A 24829-nucleotide genomic window follows, 5' to 3' on the forward strand; every position below is an offset into this window, starting at 1 on the left:
GCTAAGCAGTTGTCTTGTTTTGATATTATGTTGTTGTAGCTGATCGGGGGGGGGGGGGGTTGTAAGAAGTTTTAGTGCTGTTGGGTGTGCTGGAGCTGTTACTTGCAGTGTTCCAATCAATCCTTTGATTGACTCAAACTTGCAGTTTCCTGCTCCCTAGGCAGGATTAATTTACCTAGCTGATGATTTCTTATTAGGGCTGTTGATTAATCGCAGTTAACTCATGCGATTAACTCAAAAAAATTAATCGCGATTAAAAAAATTAATTGCGATTACTCGCACTGTTAAACAATAGAATACCAATTGAAATTTATTAAATATTTTGGATGTTTTTCTATATTTTCAAATGTATTGATTTCTATTACAACACAGAATACAAAGTGTACAATGCTCAGTTTATATTATTTTTATTACAAATATTTGTACTATAAAAATGATAAACAAAAGAAATAGTATTTTTCAATTCACCTCATGCAAGTACTGTAGTGCAATCTCTTTATTGTGAAAGTGTAACTTACAAATGTAGATTTATTTATTTTTGTTACATAACTGCACTCAAAAACAAAACAATGTAAAATTTTAGAGCAGGGATGGGCAAACTACAGCCCGCAGGCCGGATCTGGCCCATCAGGGCTTTGGATCCGGCCTGCAGGATTGCCACCCCCTGGCCCCGCGCCGCTCCCGGAAGCAGCCAACACCACATCCATGCGACGCCTGGGGAGGGGGGGCAGAGGGCTCCACACGCTGCCCTCTCCTGCAGGCACCGTCCCCCGCAGCTCCCATTGGCCGGGAACCGGGAACCGCGGCCAATGGGAGCTTCAGGGGAGGTACCCGCAGGCAAGGGCAGCGCGTGCAGCTCTGTGCCCCCTCCCCCCCAGGGGCCGCAGGGACGTGGTGCATGCTACTTTCTGGAGTGGAGCAGAGCAGAGCAACGTGGGGCCAGGGCAGGCAGTGAGCGGTAAGCGGTAAGTCAAGGTAAGCGGTGTCGGGCCAGAGCCCGCACTCCGAACGTCTCCTGCACCCCGCACCCCAATCCCCTGCCCTGAGCCCCCTCCCGCACCCCTCCCTGCACCCCAACCCCCTGCCCCAGCTCTACATTCATGGCCCTGCATGCAATTCCTCACCCAGATGTGGCCCTCGGGCCAAAAAGTTTGCCCACCCCTGCTTCAGAGCCTACAAGTCCACTCAGTCCTACTTCTTGTTCAGCCAATCGCTCAGACAAACAAGTTTGTTTACATTTACGGGAGATATTGCTGCCTGCTTCTTATTTACAGGGTCACCTGAAAGTGAAAACAAGTGTTTGCATGGCACTTTTGTGGCCGACATTGCAAGGTATTTACATGCCAGATATACTAAACATTCATATGCCCCTTCATGCTTTGGCCACCATTCCAGAGGGCATTCTTCCATGTTGATTACGCTCATTAAAAAAATAATGCATTAATTAAATTTGTGACTGAACTCCTTGGGGAAGAATTGTATGTCTTCTGTTCTGTTTTACCTGCATTCTGCCATACATTTCATGTTCTAGCAGTCTCGGACGATGACCCAGCACATGTTCATTTTAAGAACACTTTTCAAAGCAGATTTGACAAAACTCAAATAAGGTACCAATGTGGGATTTCTAAAAATAGCTACAGCACTTGACCCAAGGTTTAAGAATCTGAAGTGCCGTCCAAAATCTGAGAGGGACGAGGTGTGGAGCATGCTTTCAGAAGTCTTAAAAGAGAAACACTCAGATGCGGAAACTACAGAACCCGAACCACCAAAAAAGAAAATCAACCTTTCCTGGTGGCATCTGACTGAGATGATAAAAATGAGCATGCATCGGTCTGCTCTGCTTTGGAGCATTATCAAGCAGAACCCATAATCAGAATGGACACTTGTCCTCTGGAATGGTGGTTGAAGCATGAAGGGACATATGCATTTTTAGCACATTGAGCATGTAAATATCTTGCGACGCTGGCTACAACAGTGGCATGTGAACGCCTGTTCTCACTTTCAGGTGACAATGAAAACAAGAAGCGGGCAGCATTACCTCCTGCAAGTTTTAACTAAACTTGTTTGTCTGAGCAATTGGCTGAAGTAGGACTGAGTGGACTTGTAGTCTCTAAAGTTGTACATTGTTTTATTTTTGAATGCAGTTATTTTTTGTACATAATTCTACATTTGTAAGTTCAACTGAACTTACAATGCACATGCATTTTTAATCACAATTATTTTTTTTAATCGCTTTACAGCTTTAATCGCTTATATATTTAGATTTTTAAAAAAACAAGATATGGTCTTATAGTGCTACTATGAAACATTATTTCTCAGCCAAAGTGTAAATGGTTTCCACTATGAAGACTCCTCTCCACCCCCTTTGGCCACCCACTATAGTTAAATTACCTACTCTATATATGAGGAAAAACAAGTGCCAGTGGACAATAACTATATCAACAACTACACTAAAACTATATACAGTAAAAGCTTTTTTATCTGGTATGTTGGAGGAATGGGGGGTGCTGGTAAGTAAAAAATTCCAGTTAACTAAGAGGGAGGGAGTTTGGGTGCGGGAGGGGGTACAGGGTGCTGGATCCGGGGAGCGCTCACCTCGGGCAGCTCCCTGCAAGCAGTGACCAGTCCTGGTGGCCCCTAGGTGGAAGCACGGCTAGGCGGCTCTGTGCACGCTGCCCCCTTCCACAGGCATCACCCCCGCAGCTCCCATTCACCGTGGTTCCCAGCCAATGGGAGCTGCGGAGCCAGTGCTGGGGCGGGGGCAGCATGCAGTGCCGCCCAGCCACGCCTCCACCTACGGGCCGCAGGGACTGGTCACCACTTGCGGGGAGCCACGTGAGGGGAGCCACGTGAGGGGAGCGCCCCCTGGATCTGCCACCCCACACCCCCTCCCACACCCAAACTCCCTCCCAAACCCCATGCCCCGCACTTCCCCCCGTGCTTCCAACCCCCAGCCCCTCCCCACACACACCCCGCACTCCAAATCCCTCATGGCCATTCCTCTGCCTAGGGGAGCCACATAGGAAGCCTGCTAGCCCCGCACCAACCGGACTATAAACCAGACTTTCTATGAAGATTAGAAATGCCGGTTTATAGAGCTTTCTGGTTGGTACAGGGCCGGATAACACAGCTTTTACTGTATACTATTTGCAGAAATGCCTATCAAAGATAAGCTAAAGGAGTGCAGATACTAAAGGGCTAGGTCTCAAACCAAGAGTGGTGAGAAGGAACTGGAGAGGTGATTGGTCCCACACCACTGTTGACCAATATATGCCACTTAGCATAAGAGAACTGGATTATAGTAAAGGGATGGGCCAATGTAGGCTATATAACTACTATAATATTTGTGCTTAATACATACTATTATACATACGGTGCAGATAATTCCTATTAATATGATATATTATGCTAAGTATACCCTAATGCCTTGCATTAGTTGAAGTAAGCTTTGACTTAAGCACATAGCAAAATTGTCAGGATCAGGACATTTGATTATTTTACCACAGCAACAGGTTATTCTCACAGACTTGTACTAGAGTGTCCGAAAGGAAGAGGACAAGACATATGATTGCTCTACCCTACTACAAACCCAGGAGGTGCCTTCATGCCCATTGGTATTTGGGAGGCATGTTTTCAGAACAAAGAGCTACGCAGTACACCATGGTACCAGAAAAACAAGGTAGAAAACGGATTGGTTAAATGTAGTTTCAGTTGATGTACAAAGTACCTTGTATTTATAAACAGATTGGGTACAAAAAGATGGATTTAGGAGTGTAACTTTGGGAGCACAACTTCTGTGTAAGATGAATGTAACAGCACTGCATGAGATGGCTTCGTGGAGACGGGTATCATAGAATCATAGAACTGGAAGGGACTTCAGGTGCTCATCTAGTCCAGTCCCCTGCACTCAAGGCAGGACTAAGTATTATCTAGACCAGGGATCGGCAACCTTTGTCACGCGGCCCGCCAGGATAAGCCCCCTGGCAGGCCGGGCCGGTTTGTTTACCTGCCACGTCCACAGGTTCTGCCGATCGCGGCTCCCACTGGCCGTGGTTCGCCGCTCCAGGCCAATGGGGGCTGCGGGAAGTGGCGGCCAGCACATCCCTCAGCCCACGCTGCTTCCCGCAACCCCCATAGGCCTGGGACGGCAAACTGCGGCCAGTGGGAGCCGCGATCGGCTGAACCTGCGGACGCGACAGGTAAACAAACCGACCCACCAGGGGGCTTACCTTGGCAGGCCGTGTGCCAAAGGTTGCTGATCCCTGATCTAGACCATCCCTGACAGGTGTTTGTCCAACCTGCTCTTAAAAATTCCCAATGATGGCGATTCCACAACCTCTCTAGGCAATTTTATTCCAGTGCTTAACCACTCTGACAGTTAGGAAGTTTTTCCTAATGTCCAACCTAAACCACCCTTGCTGCAATTTAAGCCCATTGTTTCTTGTCCTCTTCTCAGAGGTTAAGAAGAACAATTTTTCTCACTCCTCCTTGTAACAACCTTTTATGTACTTGAAAGCTGTTACCATGTCCCCTCTCAGTCTTTTCTTCTCCAGACTAAACAAACCCAATTTTTTCAGTCTTCCCTCATAGGTCATGTCTTCTAGACCTTTAATCATTTTTGTAGAACCGTTTTCCTATGCTATATTATTACTGGCTCATAGTAGTAAACGTGACTGACATTGGTTATTTGGTCTCTTCAGTATGTTTCATAACAAACCAAAGTGTGGTCAAGCAACTGACTATACAATTTATCAACACTGCCCTTCATAACCTTGGTACATGGCATAAGGACAGTAAGGGCACATATGCAGACTGAATGAACACTGCTAGCAAAAACTCCAATTTCAGTCACATGCACATCCTAGAATGAAATACACATATGGACAAGCACTCAAAGAAGCACAGATTGTAAATGTAGTTGTCGTCATTGCTTAAAATGCTGCCAATACTGTTCTCCAGTTTGCCACCTTTTTATATGATATTTCAGGATATATATGAAGCATTTTTCCCTGAAGAGGAGGTTTTCATTACAAATGTAAGGCCAAATTTTGCTGTCTCTTACATGGATAAACTCCAGTTGAAGGTGACATGAGATGGTTCTGTTTAACTGAAAGCAGAGTTTAACCCATTTACTTAAAAAGAGTGAATGGACACTTTTGGCCAGATTTTCAACAGCAGGTGAGTTCAGTTACATGCATGAAAATGCACAAAATTAATATGTGTACAAATCAACTATGTGCGTGCACATAACCATATTCATAACAGGCCTTGTGAAAATGCAGATGAAAAATGAAAATTGACTCTTTGGTTTTAATCCGATTTATTTGTGTGAGTAAATCTATTATCAAATCTTGCAATATCTTGTATATTTTTTCATCCTTGTATATTGACAATTTCATTTCAAAGTGATTTTAAAAAAGAAAAACAATAAATTGATGAGTTTCACTCCAATGCCTATATTGGTACACTGCTTGGGTGATTGAAACACAATTGAAGTGTGCACCAATCACCTACTAATGTTCAGCCTGTCACCTTATTGCTGAAAATGAACCATCCTACTCAACAGATCTGTTCCCTGTGAGCATTCAGAGACGTAGCTCCTAACTTCAGTGTCACAAATACACTATTATGTGTTTTATTCATGGTAGCAAATAGAGCTAAGAGAGAATGAGCTTGATCTCTCGCTCTTCTCTTTCTTGCCTTGAGCAGGGGGTTGGACTAAATGACGTTCTGAGGTCTCTTCCAACCCTAATCTTCTATGATTCTTGTGCATCAACAGAATTGTTTACTAAGGCCAGGACCCACAAAGGGACTTTGGCATTGCAATGTTGAGCTTTGCAACATACCTAACTTTCATGCACCTAGAAAATCTCTGGAACAACACTGCAATCCACAAAGCCTGAATTAGGTGCCTTGGCTCCCTAGTCAATGAATGTGGAGATAGAGGCACCTAAGAATGTGATCCACAAGAGCCAGCATGCTAAGCATTGGAGCAAGGAGACTGGACCCTGGGTCTCCCATCTCCCTGGTGGTTTCCCTAACCACCAGATTATATAATCTAAAATAGAGAAGGCACTATTTGTTCTCCTCTATACAGTGCTCACTGTTCCTCCATACTATTGGAGGTACAGTAGATGATAATTACTTATATAGAGCCTTATTTTTTTCAAAAGAGCTGTACACAGTCCCAATTAACCCTCACATTAATTAATCCTGTAGGACAAGTATTAATATCCTCATTTTACAAGTGGAGAATACAAGAAGGTCAAGGTCAGACAGCAAATAATTGTCAAACAAAGACTTAAACCCAAATCTTTCATCTGAGGTCTAACCCACTATCTTTCACTGTCACTCAGCTACTTTATTCAACCTTTTTTTCTATCAGTTTTCCCATTTGTATAACGGGCCTCACAATGCTTTGCAGTTATATCATACTTCTTATCGGTAGCTCTCAAAATGCTTTACACAGATGGGTAAGTATTAATATCCTTATTTTGCACACTGTATAACTAAGCACAGAAATTTAAATCAATGTGTGAGATAGGCACCACAGTCTAGTGAAGCACACACAAAAAATGTCACTTGAAAAGATATGGGCATTTTAAAATAGGTGGCTAGAAAGACAATTATTTTGCTAACGTAACTACAATGATTGCTATTAAGTCCCCATTATGATAACAAATATTTTGGTCTTTTTGGAAGTATAGAATTAAGAAAAGATATGATTAAGAAACATATTTTTGAACTTTGATAAGAAACCAAGCCATTCCGTACTTTTTCAGATTGGAGTATGGACCTAAAGTTATTGTCCCTAATTTTCCTTTCATTTAATCCATATTTGCACAAAGGTCTCTCCATCTTCAATAGATGGGCCCATCAGATCCAGTTCTTCTGTTTTCTCCTGCCTACTCCTCCAGTTCTCCATCTTGCCTTGCCCACTGCTCTTGTTCCCTTGTGGCTCCTCCTGCCAGAAACCACTGGTTTTCATTCCCAACCCTTTTGTTCCTGAAAGATATTCTGGAATTAATGAGCTAGAGTCCATATGAACAAATTTAAATGACTAATACTTACCTTGTGTTTTATGACATTGTTATCATTAACTTTGGTATCACTAAGGACATAAGGAACTACTTATTCTTGTCAATTCTACCACACTATTGTTCTGCCTCTTGTCCCAATATGGAAAATGGACAGAAAAATTCACCTCCTCCATATGTATGTCTAATTTCTATCTAGGTCCCTAATTTAATATCACAGAGAAATCATGAACTGTAGCATCTTGTTCTAGCTTGTGTCAGTGTTTTTGGATCCACCTTTAAGAGTTTAGGGCCACAGAATAGTTTCTTTGCTGGAAAGAAAAGAAATATTGCCACCACATGATTTGCATTGGTCAAAGGCAGATTCATTCCATAACCCCTGTAAGCATTTTGGAGAGTAACTCTATCTTCCTATGTGTTTGTGTTGTCTAACACAACAGGATCCTGATCTTAATTGGGTCTTCTGGGAGATACCACAATATAAATAATCAATAATCCAGTCTAGTCGGAGGCTGGTATTGAATTAATTTCCTTCATGATGGCCAAATTGTCCTTCTTGTACCATCACCAGGACTGTTCAATGGCACCAACAGCAGAAACTACAAAAGCAACAGCAAGGTATATTGAAGTAGTTCCTCCATTCTATTATTATCTAACACTAATCAGTTTCAGGACACTATGTGCTGATCCACTAGAAGCACTTTACGCAGAAGACTGTAAGATAGAAAGTCATTAAAACCTGCGCAGTTTTTTGATATTTTAAAAGTCTCTCTATTATAAATTCAATTTTTAGGAGGGTAACAATAAATCCGTTTTTAAAATGTTGAAGTTACATAACAGGTCTTAGCCCAGAAACAAATGATTGTAATAAATTTGGCTTAAAATGACTAACCATGTGCACATTGTAAGAGAGAAAATGAACATGCTTTTTAAAAAATTCAGATGCTCTAGTACTCCTCTAGTATTCCCATAATTTAAAAATGGCATTAATTTAATACATCTGTCCTCACATTCAATAGCTGTCAGAGGAATATTAGGCACATTCATGTCAGAGGAATATTAGGAATATTCAAACACTAGGGTATTTTAACAAGAGATTTAGAAATGAACAACAGTATATTATTCTCTCTCTCTAATTACACATAGGTAGAGAAACTTGAGTGATGCTATTGATTGATTCAGATATTAGAATTATTATTAAATTTTCCATAAACGGAGGGGACTCTAAGCTAGCAGATTGGTCTGGAAAGGCATAGAAAGAAGTGCCACTTCAGCAGCATTGTTCCCCTCCTTACTTTGAAAGCCCCTCCACAGATAATTGTGGGGTTGAGTAGGGGCACAGCTCTTCTCCACAAAATCTTCCCCTCCTGTGATAGAGGATATCCAGGCTTAATTTAATGCTACTTGAAAACAGAGGCATAGCCATGGGTGGGGCTAGGTGAGCTGCAGCCCACCCACTTAGCATCCAGGCCCACCCAAATCTGAGCAGAGGGGTAGTGCTGCCACAGTGGCCCGGAGCATCACTCAGGCACCTGAAATACAGGAAGAGTGCGGGCAGGGCTGGAGCCATCCGAATCCACAGGCTGGGAGGGAGGGAGTTGAACCAGGTGTGGGGGGGTGCCTTGTGGGGGCAGGTATAGCTGGGGCCAGCGCTGGGGCCGGAACGAAGCCAGTCCGGGCGCCTAGGCACATGACTGGGCTGGGCATGGGCAGGGCGCTAGAGACAGAGGCAGCAGTGCAGGTCACACAGACACAGAGGCACCAGCAGGACAGAGGGACGCGGCTGGCCGGGCGGACGGATACTGAGCCGGAGTTGAGAGGGGTGGGCAGAACTCTAGCTTGTGCACACCGGGCAGCCTCATCTTCTGGTGCCTTCTGAATGGTAAGGGCCGGCTAGAGGGGGTGGGGGGAGACAGGCCCCCCGATCCCTCCTGCCCCCCTCCCCAGGGCCCCAGATCCCTCCTGAACCCCCCAATCCCTCCTGCACCCCAGTCCCATCCCTGTACCACCAGCTCCAGGCTCTGCTATGCCCCCCAGTTCTGCTGCCTCACCCATGTCCTGCACCCCCCGGGTCCTGCCCCTTCCCCCCAACTCTGGCCCTTGGCCTTTGCCCTCCCCCATCCAGCCCCCCCACCCCAGTTTTCCCTCCCCTCTCTGGATAAACTCTCTCTCTTCCCAAGATGGCGAGGCTCAGGAAACCTGTTTACGCTGGAGGGTAGGGATAGGATACAGAGGGACCTAGACAAATTAGAGGATTGGGCCAAAAGAAACCTGATGAGATTCAACAAGGACAAGTGCAAAGTCCTGCACTTAGGACGGAAGAATCCCATGCACTGCTACAGACTAGGGACCAAATGGCTAGGTAGCAGTTCTGCAGAAAATGACCTAGGGGTTACAGTGGACGAGAAGCTGGATATGAGTCAACAGTGTGCCCTTGTTGCCAAGAAGGCTAACGGCATTTTGGGCTGTATAAGTAGGTGAGGTCTCATCTGGAGTACTGTGTCCAGTTTTGGGCCCCACACTACAAGAAGGATGTGGAAAAATTGGAAAGAGTCCAGCTGAGGGCAACAAAAATGATTAGGGGGCCGGAGCACATGACTTATGAGGAGAGGCTGAGGGAACTGGGATTGTTTAGTCTGCAGAAGAGAAGAATGAGGAGGGATTTGATAGCTGCTTTCAACTACCTGAAAGGGGGTTCCAAAGAGGATGGATCTAGTTCTGGTTCTCAGTGGTACCAGATGACAGAACAAGGAGTACTGGTCTCAAGTTGCAGTGTGGGAGGTTTAGGTTGGATATTAGGAAAAACTTTTTCACTAGGAGGGTGGTGAAGCACTGGAATGGGTTACCTAGGGAGGTGGTGGAATCTCCTTCCTTAGAGGTTTTTAAGGTCAGCCTTGACAAAGCCCTGGGTGGGATGATTTAGTTGGGAATTGGTCCTGCTTTGAGCAGGGGGTTGGATTAGATGACCTCCTGAGGTCCCTTCCAACCCTGATATTCTATGATTCCCTGGCTGGGTACCCTGCGGGGGGAGGGCGGAGTGGGCAGGGAGATGTAGCCTTTGGACTCTGCTCAACTGAAGAGGGAGATCATTGCCTATTATCCCCCATCTCTGCCTTAAGGAATGTGGGGAATTTCAGCCCGAAGGGGGGGGCCTTTTTTTAGCCCAGCAGCTACCCACACTGGAGCATGAGGGTGGGGTCCTCGCTCCATGTGCATTATCAGCTTGGCAGGTGAAGCCATTTCTGGGGGCACCAGGGCTAGGAAGAGGGTGTGGTGTTGGGGGAGATGCTGAGCTGGCAGTCTGCCCGCCCACACAAATTTCCACTCCTAGCTACACCACTGCTGCTTGAAAGAAGCATTAACTTGGGCTCTGCACCTGCACTTTCCTTAGAGCAGGAATTTTATGTAGCCATAGGGTGCCTGGCCAATAGCAGCATAGCTCCTACAAGACCCTGGCTGCTGGGGTGGGGGGAAGAGGAGGGCAAAGGGCTCAGTGGTCTGAGGCGACAGTGTGAATGAAACTTCCAGAGGTAAAGCTCTAGTCCCCTTCCATAGCAGAGTACAATTTGACCATTTGAGCTGTGGTCTGTCAGAAGTACAGAACATGCAGAGATTTTCCATGCCAGAAACGTATGTGTTCAATGGGATATATTCTATCTACCTCACTGAGGTAAATAAAGTTATATTAAGAGCAGAATCACCAACAGCACAGACTTTGTGGTATAACTGGTTTAGTGTCCTTGTGGAAGGCTTATATTGGAAAAACATCAAGGCCTTTGAGGATAAAATTTATTGAGCACAAGAGCACTCTAAGATGTGAGGAATCAAAGTCCTGGTTGCTAAATGTGTTACGTGAGACACTGGCTGAGTTTCCAAATAAACTGTTTTCACTTTATTTGCACCTTGCCTCTGCTGTCACTAGACTCGTAGGCACCATGGTGATGGGGAGAGTAGAAGAATCTGTATAGAGTAAACTGACCATACTTCATAAAATATCTTTCAGTTTTAAACCTGGGATTTATAGGGGTATATAATGTGCACAAGTATTGAGAAGCTTAAAACTGAAATCCTCTTGGGTTGTAGTTAACCTTATGTGTTAGAGTTCATAGGACCAGGGCACTCATGTTTTCACTTATTGCCAATTATTTACAGTAGAAGTGCTGAACCTGTAAACTGAGGTTACAAAAAAAAAAAATCCTTCTATTAAATACATCAAACCCATAACATTTTAACTCTCCTGCACTATTTTTCTTGTCTCTCCTTTATTGACATGTATCCCAGTTTGGTGGAACTATTTGGGCCTTGAGAAATTGAGAAATGTGTTCAGAGGAACATCCTGTAATTCAGAACTTTGAAATGTACTTTTTAGATTTTCAAAAATCAGACCATGTTTGAATTTTCATTTCTTTTGTATTGAATTTTTCCCTATGTTGACAGGTTGACTAATTTTATCTATCGGTAGTGCAACATTTCTACCACACTCATCAATATGTTATCTGAACATTTTGCAAAATTAAATTTATATTAAAAAGAGATCTCCAGTTCTTTCTCTTTCCCTCCCAGTGAGGCTCATGGTCATCCTAATCTTTTGTAAAAATGAGTTCCAAAAGTATCCTAGGCTCAAGACTGAGAGTTGAGGAGTTATGCATATTAAATTATAAACATCAAAACGTCAAGGCAAAATATTATTGTAACAATGCCCAATTTTATAAATGGATATTCACTTTTGAAGAAACTCATGAAGAATGAAAATATCTAAAAGAATTTCCTCCATATGTATTCTTGTTTGGAACCTAACCTACTGTTTTTAAATCCCTCCACTTTCACATACGGAGCATAAAAATTAACTATGTATTAGCCAGTGTTATTCATAAGCCAGTAATTCATGCGTGAAATGTCATCCTTAGTCACATTAATAAGCCAATATAAATTCCAGAAAACTACAACTTTTTTCAGATAATTTTTCCAGTCTAAACAGTAAAGTAAAACATATCAGAATTTAATGTTATAAAATGTATCTTACCTGAGTGTTTGTGGAATGAAGCTGATTCATGTCACTACAGTATCAAAAGTACAGAAACTGTAAAGACTTTGAATAAGAAAGGATACATTCGTATGGCTCCTGTTCTTGTCCCCACAGCCAGAATTTTCTGAACTGGGTCAAAAGCTAAGGCAGTGGGCAAATAAGGAAAACCATGGCGAACCGTCTGAAATAGAGCAAACAAACACAATTAATGTATAGGACCTGTAGCATTAAATTCACCATACATATTACATATCAACTGCATATAAGTAGAATCTACAAATTGATCAAAACTGTACTATTCATAATACATTTTATCAAAAACCTATTTTGAAGGTTCTATTTAGAACCATACCGTTTATTTTCCATCAAAGCTATTTTAAGTTACGTATTTTACCCAGTAATATCATTGGATTTTATATATATTTATAGTAACAAAGGAAATGTCAAAATATGTATGAATGAAAACTGGTACATGTTGTTCATTTGCTGTATAGATATTCTTTCACACTATCAAAGACAGCCCTAGATGCCAACTGATGACATTACATGAAATGGTGCCTCAAAACACTGCCTCAAACAGGAGCAACAGAAAGGAAATGGAATTAGAACAGGAGTTCTCAAAGTAGGGGTCTACTTCAGTTTTCAGGAGGGACACAATCATCCTCCTTTTCTTATCCTTTAATTAAAATATATTATGTTTCTAGTCCTAATAGTTGCAGAGATAAACTTGAAAAAGTGAACTGAGCATAAACTGGTGAGTAATGCATGCCTGAATCTGCAGACACGCTGAAACAATAGCAACATAGCCCTTAAACTGGAGATTGTGAACATGTTTTAGGAGGAGGTGAGGAATCTGCCCTTCTGACGTTGCCAAGTGGGAGAAATGCCCCAGCTAGATTACAGTATGGAAAAAAGAGTCCTGTAGGGGAAATGTTGAGAATTACTGCACAAAAACAAAAACAAAATGTTTAATAAATTATAGCAAATTAACTACTCCTGCCATAGGGCTGCTGAAGAACATTGGCCCTCATTACTGCTTAGTCCCCAAATTGCAAAAATCTAACCTATGTTGATGAGAGATATGCTGCTGCCATAATCATGATTACAAAGATGTACAATAGTAACTAATTATTGTCGGTGATGTAGAAATTTAACAAAGACTTCAATCACTCTGGTTCTAGACTCTCTTTGGTTGGGAGGGCTGCTTTGCCACGTCTATGGCAGCATTACTTCAAAATAAACAGCGTGGTTTTCAGTATCCCAGCCCGAGCTGGAATATTGGGCAATACAAATCCACAGCTGTCATCAAACTTTCAAGGACCACCAAGATTTTGAACTGGGGCAATATTCGCTACTGTCTCTGCTCTTTGGTCCCCACCCCCATTGCCTATTTCACGGACTTTCTTGATAACCGGGATTTCTGTGTTCTTGTGAATTCATTTCCTTCACCGTGAGAAGAAAGCATGATCCTGCACTGGCTTATTTTTGCTGTTAATAATTAAAAGTTCTCTTCTGAAGAAGATAATATATTTTTCATTTCCAGCAATTCCAGTACCAATAACATTTTCTTATAGGGTTTTCCTGGCTAGAGTTTCCCTTGGATCTGGAGGCCTGGAAGGTCAAGGATTTTATAAAACCTGTTCTGCATTTGTGTCCATATTTTTAGCATTTTCTTTTTATTCCCAGTGTTTTTATGGTGTAAAAAGTCTGACTTTTCATTCATAAATAACCCTCAAAAGACATGTGGAGGGATGTTTGTGTATTTACATATGTATGAGTAAGGTTGACAATGTAATCAACAGTCCCTGTCTATGCTGTATTCTGATAGTTCAGAAATCAAAAGAACATCCTAGCATTTAAATGAATTGTAAACACAGGATATTCTTGGTATTCACCTCTCTTTGAAATATACTATGAATGGTGGAGGCACAAGCAAATTGACTTATGTTATTTCTGTAGCTAAGTACACCTCTACCCCGATATAACGCGACCCAATATAACACGAATTCTGATATAACACGGTAAAGCAGCGCTCCAGAGGGGTGGGGCTGCGTGCTCCGGCGGATCAAAGCAAGTTCAATATAACGCGGTTTCACCTATAACGCAGTAGGATTTTTTGGCTCCCGAGGACAGCGTTATATCGAGGTAGAGGTGTACCGGTGATGGACCTCCTTCAAAGTCATCCTAATTACCTTTTGTTCCCGGAGAAATTCTCAACTTGCCAAAGAGGACATGAAATTGTATAAAAGAACCTTGGATCCTGATTCTGTCATCTCAGATCTGCTTAAGCTTCATCAGGGGAAGTTTGAGTCGCAAGACTGAGGTCCCAGTTATGCTGGTATGCCCTGAATATGATATTTGGACATTGGACTATAATCTACTAACTGAATTCTAAAGGAACTCTTTGCAACTATAAAGCTCACCGTCTCTGCTATGAATCTAAACCTCAATGAACTGAACTCATGTCTGTATGTATATTGATCTTTTTAACCATTTCCTCTCTCTTTTGTTTTTTAATAAATTTTAGTTTAGTTAATAAGAATCGGCTGTAGCATGTATTTGGGTATGATCTGGAATAGTCAATAACCTGGGAGGTAATGTGTCCGATCCTTTTGTATTGATAGAACTTTTTCTTTTATATGATGAAATAAGATTTTCAGAAATCATCATAATTAACTTAGGTACCTAGATGGAGGCCTCAGGATGGATCACTTTAAGGGAAATGTGTTGTTTGGACTTCTGAGTAACCAGTAAGGTAATAAAAACGCTGTTGTATGCTGGCTTGGTAAATCTAAGTATTGAAATATCCACCAGCTTTATGGGGATTGTCTGCCCCATTCTTTGCAGTTCACCCTAATTGAGTGACCATAGCTGGCCCCCACTGGAACCCTGGTCACAAACAGTATTTTCTGTAGAGGTCAACATGGATTTTTTTACATTAAGTTGAAGACTCAATTCCAGGAACAGAGAAAAAGCCCTCTGAGTGGCTGACAGCATTCTTTCATAAGACTGACCCATGAACAGCCAATCATCGAGATACAGGAATACTAAAATCGTCTCTCAATGAAGGTAAGTGGCCACCACTGTTAGAACCTTTGAAAACACTCTTGGAGCTGAGGTGAGTCAAAAGGGGAGAACTCAGTATTGAAATGATCCTGGTCTGTAACAAATGTTTGTTTTATTTTCTGTGAGATGGGTGTATCACTATATGGCAATATGCATCTTGTAGGTTGAGGGACAAAAACAAATCCCTTGAATTTAGTGAAGAAATTATAGCTGCCAGAGTCATCATCACGAACTTCTGAGACTTTACAAAATTAGTTTAGTAGTCTTAAAACTAAAATCAGCCTCCACCTTCCATTTTTCTTTGGCATGAGAAAGTACCTCGATTAGAAACCCTTTCCCTCATGTTGAGCAGAGACAGACTATCATTCCTAAACAAAGAAGGGAGTTTATTGCCTGTCTCAGGAAGAGCTCGTGAGAGGGGTCCCCGTGGGCGACGGGTATAATAGGCCAGGGGAGGCTCAGCCTCCCTTGGCACTGCCGTGGCCGCCAGACCCCTGGTTGCAGGGTTTTGGGGGGTAGTTTTTATTTAGTATGCCTGTAGTGCGAGAAACTGCTACATGTAAGAATTTGCTACCTGTAGCAGTTACTCATATGTAAGGGATTGTAAAAAACTGCTATCTGATGTAGCAAATTCCTACAGATAGCAGTTTCTTGAACAACTCCAGTCGCGTGGGGGGGGGGGGGGGGGAGGCTGTCTTGGGCTCCAGCCACTGACAGAGTCAGAGATCTAACCAACCAAATTAATGAGGCCATGTGAAAACCAGTAATATGGAATCCAGAATCCTGTCTGATTTTCTTAAGAACTCATGCAGAGGTAAGAAGGGGAAGTAGTACAAGAGCATGTTAACTTATAGAGGCAGAAGAATGTCGGCTGGTGCTGCACTCTACCCCATACTTTGGGCTGTGCCTAACAGGCACAGTGTAGCCCTGTAGCAGGGTGCTGGTGCAAAAGCACCTAATTAGTCCCTGCCCAGTCAGCTCCAATCATGGGAAGCAGATTGGGACAGATGGAAAAGGCCTGATGCCGGCCTGAGGATTGGCAACACCTGCTGCCCTGACAAGCCAAGGGCTATAAAGGTTGGGAGGGAGCCAGAAGGCTGGGAGGGAGCCAGGGAGAAGTCAGTCAGGGAGGGAACTGGAGGCCTCCTAGTTGAAGGCTGACTCTGCCGGTAAAGGAGCTGACTAATCCTGTAAAGCTTGTATATAGACAGACACTGGTGGTGGGATAACCTTAAGTAAATAAAGACACAGGTGTTGCACAACCCTGAAGCCTCTCTGAGCCTTATTGGGGGAGCAAGTGGGCCCCAGGAAGATGGCCAGGTCGTGGACCCTGTTACAAGCCCTAAACTACTGATACTAGAATAAGAAAATACCAACAAAACTAGAAATCATGTACATGATTAAACTATCTAAATAACAGACAGCGGGGTCACAAAGGGAATCCTAAAATAGCAGCCTGTGCTCTGTGGATTGTAGGCACTACTTATTCTTGCCATGAAAGAAGGAGCCAAAAAGGGTGACAGAGAAGGCAGTGAGGAGATGGGGCTTCTCACCACATAATCCCACCTTCTGTCGCCTTTTTTGGCATCTTGATCCCTGGAGGCAGAAGAATGGAGCAGTACCTGTGCTCCTCAGATCACATCTAGTGTATACCAAATATATACAATGTTTCTTCTAAACAAAACAAACCAAGTTGAGGATACAACTTTAGCCAAAATCCTTCTTCAGCATTTTTAATTCCTTTTTCAAAGGCAATGAGTTGGAATAAACTTTACCCCACCAATATGCATGTACATCTAATTAATATTCTTTATGCAAATAAATTATCTAGACTTACGTAGGAATAAGATTAATTGGGTCTGCCAGCGTTTCACTCATAAAACTGAAACATTACCAAAACTGTATAGAACACAACACAGTCATTTCAGTTCAATTAAGCTACACAGGAGATGTAATCAGATTCTTTTGTAGCTGTAGCAACAAAATCCCACTAGAATTTAGTGTGCATGCAACAATATAATTATTTATACAGTGATGATAGCTTCTAATAACTCTTGTCCTATGGTAAGATATATTAGCTTGTAAAGCTATTTCCTTTCAAAATATTTTTGATCTTCCATAAATAACTCCAGAAAATACAGACTTAAAATTGTAAAGGGTTTCCATGAAGTAACACAGTATATGCTCAGAAACTGTCCATGTGTAATCTGTCTAATAATGTAAAATTTATAGAAGCCTGGAGTTCTGTTAATATTTTCTAGATAAAACATTTTGGGGGTAAAATTTGAAAGCAGGACTGATTTATTCAGGTGTGTAATTATTTGAGAAAATACTTTTGGGGGGGGGGGGGTTCAAAATGGATAATGATGCCCAGGGTTACGAGTCAGGATGGTAGATTCTATTTCCAGTGTGCCACCAACATGCTTTGTGTCCTTACATAAGTCACTTACACTCTTTGAACCCAGTTTAGCAAAGTATTTAAGCACATGCTTAAATCCATCCCTATCCAACACACTTAAGCCCCATGCTTAACTTTAAGCACATGCTAAATCCTATTGATGTGAACAGGCCTTAAGCAATTACCTAAAAATAAGCCTATTCTTAAGTACTTTGCTGAACAGGGATGAATTTATGAATTAGGGCCTTTGTGCTTCAGGGATGCTCTTACCAAGCTTTGTAAGAAATGTATAAATATCAAGTATTATTACTTTTATTGATGTTGAATGCAGAGGTGAAAGGGGGCTTTAAAACAGTACATTGCTATATGTGGTGGAGCCAAGCAAAGCCATGCTCTCCTTCCTTGATGTGTCTTTGTGCCTGGACCTGCCCCGTTGAGTTCTCTACTCACTGCCCACAAGAGGTGGAGAGAGGGAGCAAATCAATATTGGGCTTCCATCCCAAGACAAAGGAGACACAAGACAATGCTGAGAACACACCAGGCTTCCTCTCGAGACAACACCTAGGAGACAAGTAACGAAATGATCTGAGGTTTTTTTATGCTTCCCAGTTTCTTGTCGAAACTGAAACATTTGACATTTAAAAAAAAAAAATTGGGTTTTGCCCCTTCCCCACTTTTCCTTTATTCCTGTCTGCCACAGAATGCACCAGAATGAACTATGTTTACGTTTTTGTTCCTTTTCCCATTCTGTAACTGCACCCATCGACTTTAACCAAGCATATCTGTAATCTTTAGATCAACCAAAGACCTTGTTAAAGTTGATGGATGCACTAAGCACCCTTCATTTCGGCGTAAATTGCTCCTTCCATTTAATGGCCCTTTGTGTAGTGATAGCTGAAACAACAGAAGTCCATGGCTCAAAGGCCATCATGGCAAGGCCTGAGCAGAAGCTAAGCCATACGGGCAGAGGAACACAAGGGGTGGGAATTGATTGGTGACAGCTGTATGTGTCTGTGTGTCAGAAAGGCAAAAAGCAATGAAAAAGCCAAGAGAAAGCCAGCAGACAAAGCAGCAGTCCCCCATCTTGTAATGTAACCTACACACTTGGCATACTCAATACTGAGCAGTCATAAGCATGACCCTGCCAGGGAGCAGAGACAGAGTTCTTTGTGGCACAAGACTTGCTGAAAAGGCAAGCTTACCAACAGATGTGGTAGATTCTCCTTCACTTAAGTCTTTAAATCAAGACTAGATATCTTCCTAACAGATATATTATAGCTCAAAAATAAGTTTTAGGCTTGATGCAGGAATTTTATTCGGTGAGGCCTGATTTCTGCAGGACATTAGACTAGATCAGAACAATCCCTTCTAGCCTTAAAATCCATATATTTATGAAACTGAACATTAGAGCACACTGCAAAAGGTTAAGGTTTTGGTAATGGATTTATCAGTACTGTTTAATTGTATTTTTAGTGTACATCAAAGACAACTGAAACCATGGATAACCAGCCTTTTTTTAATGTTCATAAATATATAAATAAATAATATTAACACATATTAGTTGTGTATAGTACACCTCTACCTCGATATAACGCTGTCCTCGGGAGCCAAAAAATCTTACCGCATTATAGGTGAAACCGCGTTATATGAACTTGCTTTGATCCACCGGAGTGCGCAGCCCCCGCCCCCCAGAGCACTGCTTTACCGCATTATATCCGAATTCGTGTTATATCGGGTCGCGTTATATCGAGGTAGAGGTGTATATCCTGTAAAAGTGTTTCAGATTCTATTTTTAATTATCTCAGTCATATGCTTCATATAAAGAATGAAACTGGACACCATTAACAAATATATTTGTAGTCACTATTATAATTCCTTCTGATGCCTAAGAAAAGTTATGCTTATGTATTTATATTAGCTTCATTTTTGTTTTTGTTTAAAAGTAAAAACAATATAAATCACATGCCCATATAATTTCTATGTTACCTAACACAGTCACCAAACTGTAACATCCTAAATGCATTCTGCTGAGTCAAGATGATTGCCATTGCATTTATCATCTTTCGGCACAATTCCCAGAAATGGTTCAGCTCTAGTTGTACTACGTGAATTTACAATATTATGTGCTCTAAACTCCATTGTTTTTCTACCTGAGAAAGCTAGTAAACTGTGGTTACTACTTTTAAATCTGTTAAGATTAATAGTTATTTGGCACTTAATGCAAATATACTGATCAGAATGCACTTCATTTAGAGTTGTTTTGAATTTTATATGAGCCTCAATAAGAACTAATTTGTAACTCATCTTTAATCTATGTACCATTAACATAAAGCCTTGATTATTTGGGGGTGGGGGAGAGATAAGCATCAAAATTATATGTGGCACTTATTAATTCTGTATTCTAATGAACTGTGGTCTTCCATTTTTAGTAAAATATTTCTTATTTTAAAAAATTATTAAAATAACTAATACAAATCCAGTTCAAATCAGTAAGTTTAAATAGCTGATTAAAAAACACAAGAGCAAATCTAGAATGTCTCAAGAAACATACAGTACTTTGGAAATGGACATTACCAGGTGCTAGGAAGAAAACTGCATGTTAGTGTCAGGAGCTTTCAGAAGGAGTTTTCCTCCACATTTGGCTTTTGGGGGCAAGGACCCTGAACCAGCAGATCTCCAGAGATCTCAGGAATCTGCTACAGGACAAAGCCAAACTATACAGAGCCTGTGTCTATATGTTGCTGCATTCTGGCCCTTTGAAGCTTTCCCCCACGCTCCCTGTTGGCATGGTTGACAGGGGCTGCTTCCTGATGGCTGCTGCTCCTGTAATTCCTTTAAATGGAGTTTCCACATTGCAAAGGAGAGTCCATTCAGGAATTAATATAGCCACAGTCTGTATTAACTTCTAAGCTGATTATTTGTGTAGTTGAAAGAGGGACAACATGATTTTCACCCCTGGCCCTTCATCCCCCTCTGCCTGCTCACTCAGGGTATGTCTATACTGCAACTAGGCACCCATGGCTGCCACCGGTGCCAGCCGACTCAGGTTTGTGAGGCTGTTTCATTGCAGTGTAGACTTCTGGGCTCAGGCGGGAGCCCAAGCTCTGAGACCCTCCCACCTCACAGATCCCAGGACCAGGAACCTTTGCAGGGTCTAGGTGAAGGGAAGGTACAATGCCACAAACTCAGCTAACCCTAATCTTTATATGGACAGGAAGATATTGGCTCACATAGGGTCCCCTCCCCATACAGATCAATGAAGCACAAAATTGCCTGTTTTCTACTTTTTCCAAAACGTGTCACTTACTGTTTTTAATGCAATAAAATCCTTTTCTACTTTTAAAAGTGACCAAAAACTGCAATTGTGAGGCTTTATGCTTAATGTCACCCTGATTTCCATATCAAATGTGCTCATTTTACAGGTAAAAAGATTTTTTTTTTTTACCTGTAAAAAAGCTGGGTTCTTTCCTTCTCATGCATCATCACTAGTAATAAAAACTCTGCAAGGCAAAATTAAGCTGTTAATAACACTGTCTTCAAAGGGCTTGAACAGGTGTAACTGAGGAATTTAGTAAACAATTCAATTGATGATGCACTAAAGTAGTGGTTTTCAAACTTTTTTCATTTGCGGACCCCTACAAAATTTCAAATGGAGGTGTGGATCTCTTTGGAAATCTTAGACATAGTCTGCGGACCCCCAGGTTGAACACTGCTGCTGTCTTTAAGAAACAGAACGCAGCTAACTCTCGCTTAGTTCTATTGACTCTGACTCTGCAGGGCTAACAGGAGTAGAATTCAGGGGGAAATTATTTTAGTCACTGAAATCAGAAGATCTGACTCTGGTATACCCTGGGAGCAGATCTGTTGAGGGGAAGGTGTCATGATATTTACATAGCCACTTTTCAGCGTATAACCACACTTTAAGCTTTTTTCTCTTCTGAATTCTTATTCAATTAAAAAAAAAATGCATTGTAAAAGGTTATTCAACGAAACACTAAAGAATAGTGAGAAACTTCTGTTCTTGACTGAAAAACAAAACTAGACTTTAAACTGAGACTTTTATCATTTTGATTTCATAAATATCAATTATGAAACATTGTCAATTATGTTTACGTAAAGAATTCACAGGTATGTTATTAGCATTTGAATTAACAAATGAGCCTGTATCATACAATTAATTTTTTTGTATTATGTACATGCAGAGCCCTTTTTCCTTGGAAACAAGCACCTTAACATGTGCTACATCACTTTCATATAACTACATAAACAAATGTTTTTGATACAATTCAGTAATAATCCTACTTCAAAAAAATAAAAGAAATAACATTACAAAAATTCATATCAAGCTGATCTTTTTTTCTAATATGTCATTTTCATTTGACTGTTTCCAAAAAGTCTATTTACAGTATATTTGGCTCATCAACGAATTTTTATTACTAACACACTGTACTTCTACAAGGCATTAAATAAATTCTGAATTCACCCCCTCATATTATTTTGGCCCTTGAAAGGGGTGGTGATATAAAACTACATCTTTCAGTGAAGTAATTTATTTTAAAAAACCAAACACCTAAAACCAGTCCCGACAGTAAAGGAAAAACCCTACAATCCCGACTCAAGAATCTTCTCTCTATGAGAAAAATTCATATAAGACCAAGAAACTCCAGGAGTCTGATTCTCTGTCCTTCCTCAGGATAGTCACTTTCACCTATGCAAACGGAGAGCAGAACACTACCAATTCAAACTGGTCATATTTTACCCCCAGTTTGCAGCAATACAAATGCTCACACTATGTGTAAGGCAGTGAAGAATAAGGCTTTAGGAATTTCAGACAGTAATTTCCTACACACTATTCTTTCAGATATGGTAGGGTTTTTCACATACAGAATGGGTTGGAGACTCAGACCTCCAAATCCACAGATGCGCCAAGATGCTCAAAGAAATTCCATTGATCCTGAACCTCTGCATTATTCCCTGGGCTTTCCCTGTGCCAGTTAAGCTCCATCTAAATCTGTGCCACCATGGGCAGCCTCCCAATAACGACACCAAAGTTGCCACATTCACCACCCATCTGGGTTTCAGGGTAAGCAGGGTAACCCAGGAAAGATAATTTTTGCTGGGCAAGTATTACCCTCTATGGAGATTTTCAAGGACACAAGGTCATGGAGAGTGATCATCCCTTCCCACCTTTCCTCTACTCCCAACCAACAGAGCACCATTCCAATGTACTTACAGAGGAACTTCCAACGGGGCTGGAATAGGAAGGAGTATGCCACAGAGCAACTGTTTCCCTTCTATGAACATTTCACCACATACTCCCATTAGTGCCAGTGAAATTGGAGAAAAGCACTGGGGCCCAGATCCACTAAGATACTTAGACACCAAAGTCCCAGACTTAGATAACTAAGTCCCGGTTTTAGGCAACACTACAATCTTTAGGCAACACAAAAACCCAGCTAGGCTGCCACCTAACCCTGTATGTGCCTTTATTTTTCCTGGACAAGTTCCCTAGATGCTTAAGTTTCTGCCTCTGGGGGCGCACGCTGCATCCAGATGCCGATCTGTCAAGGTGTTACACAAACTGGAGGAGCGCCTATCACTAATAGGGCCCAAGCATGTAGGCGGCCTCTAAGCATGTCTACTGGATTGGGCCTCATTCAAAAATCTGGCCAGTGGTGGTACACACCTTATAACTTTTAGCCCAGGAGTTAGCGCACTCACCTGAGATGTGGGAGACCCAGGTTCAATCTTCCCCACCGCCAGAGGGGGAGAAAGGATTTGAACAGCAGTCTCCCACACCTCCCAGGAGAGTGCTCTAACTGCTGGACTATAAGATATTCTGATATAGGTCTCCCTCTGTCTCTCCTCAGCATTTCCACTGTGTATAAATAATCATTGGAGTAGGGGAACTGGACCCTTAGTTTCCCACCTCGCAGGTGGGTGCTCTAAACTAAGACTATATAATCATTCATTCTCTCTCTCCCACACCCCACATTACTATTTCTTGTCCTCATACCCCCACCAAATTATGTGTGGAGTGAGGAAGGACAAACAGGATAACCTGGATAATTACAGGCCTGTCAGTCTGACATCAATCCTGGGCAAGATAACAGAGTGGCTGATAAAGAATGATTAATAAAGAATTAAAGGACGTTAATATAATTAATGTCAATCAACATGGGTTTATGGAAAATAGATCCTGCCAAACTAACTTGATATTTTTTTGATGAGAGAAGATAAAGTTTGCTGATGTAATGTACTTAGCCTTCTGTTATGCATTTGACTTCGTACTGAATGACATTTTGATTAAAAACTAGAAAGATAAAATTGACATGTCATACATTAAATGGATTAAAAAATGGCTAACTGATAGATCTCAAAATGTAATTGTAAATGGGGAATCCTCAAATGGATGTGTTTCTAGCAGGATCTTGTAGAGAATAGTTTTTTGCCCTGTGCTATTTAACATTTTTATCAATGACTTGGAAGAAAACAAGCCTAGCTCAGGCTTGGTGGATTGCAGCTTTGTTCCAATGATTTTGTAAGTGCCTAAAAGTTAGACGTTGCAATGTTCAGCGTTGCAGTGCCTGCAGTTGTGGTTCTGGGCCTGGGTCCTCACTCCTTATGTAAAAATCCCACTGGGAAAAATTCAGACCTTGTGTAACCAGGCATAACTCTATTGCCTTCATTGGGGCTAGATTTGGCCCATTATCTCAAAATGGGGACTGTGTATTTGGCCCTAAGTCAAAGCAGTTCAAGTAGTAGTTCATATTGATTTGTGTTGTTGTTGCAGCACTAACCATAATAATCTAAAAACAGAAGCTACATTGTGTTCAGAGCAACATTTGTGCAATGGAGAGCTAGTCTGCAGATATTTACCAGAACTGTAAAATATTCAACATTCCTGTAAGTCTTAACAGGAAACATTCCTGTCTCTTCTTCACCACCACTCAGAACACCAAAAATAAGGTGATGGAAGTTTATTAACTAGAAGTAAAACAAGTCTAGCTTTATTGCAGTTATAATTTTCAATACATAGCATCACCTATAGTTTACGCTGCTTAAGTCTTTCCATTTTTAAAGGGTCTTTTTTCAATTGCTTACAACTTTCCAAAATTTTCATATTTGGGAATGAAATTTTCCAGAGCTGATCTTTGCCCAAAGGTAGGTGTTTTGATTGCTGGGGGGAGGTTTAAAATATTTCAATTGAAATAGTTCATCCATTTTTGTGTATGAAGATACTTGAGAAAGAACTTCTGCTATTATACTAGAACCTTGATTTTATGAATATCCATCTTATGA

The 24829-nt window shown here is 41.6% G+C and overlaps 1 protein-coding gene across 3 annotated transcripts in view; it reads right to left on the bottom strand.

The window, feature by feature from the left end:
- The window catches only part of STXBP5L (syntaxin binding protein 5L), a 392773-nt gene that overhangs the window by 351147 nt on the left and 16797 nt on the right, over window positions 1-24829 (bottom strand). For all 3 annotated transcript variants that reach the window (XM_065413820.1, XM_065413813.1, XM_065413804.1), the window contains exon 2: window positions 12147-12244. In XM_065413820.1, the coding sequence (XP_065269892.1) occupies window positions 12147-12244 (98 nt within the window). The remainder of the gene's footprint in view (window positions 1-12146; window positions 12245-24829) is intronic.

This window comes from Emys orbicularis, chromosome 1, assembly GCF_028017835.1.
Source record: "Emys orbicularis isolate rEmyOrb1 chromosome 1, rEmyOrb1.hap1, whole genome shotgun sequence".
Taxonomy (NCBI): Eukaryota; Metazoa; Chordata; order Testudines; family Emydidae; genus Emys; species Emys orbicularis.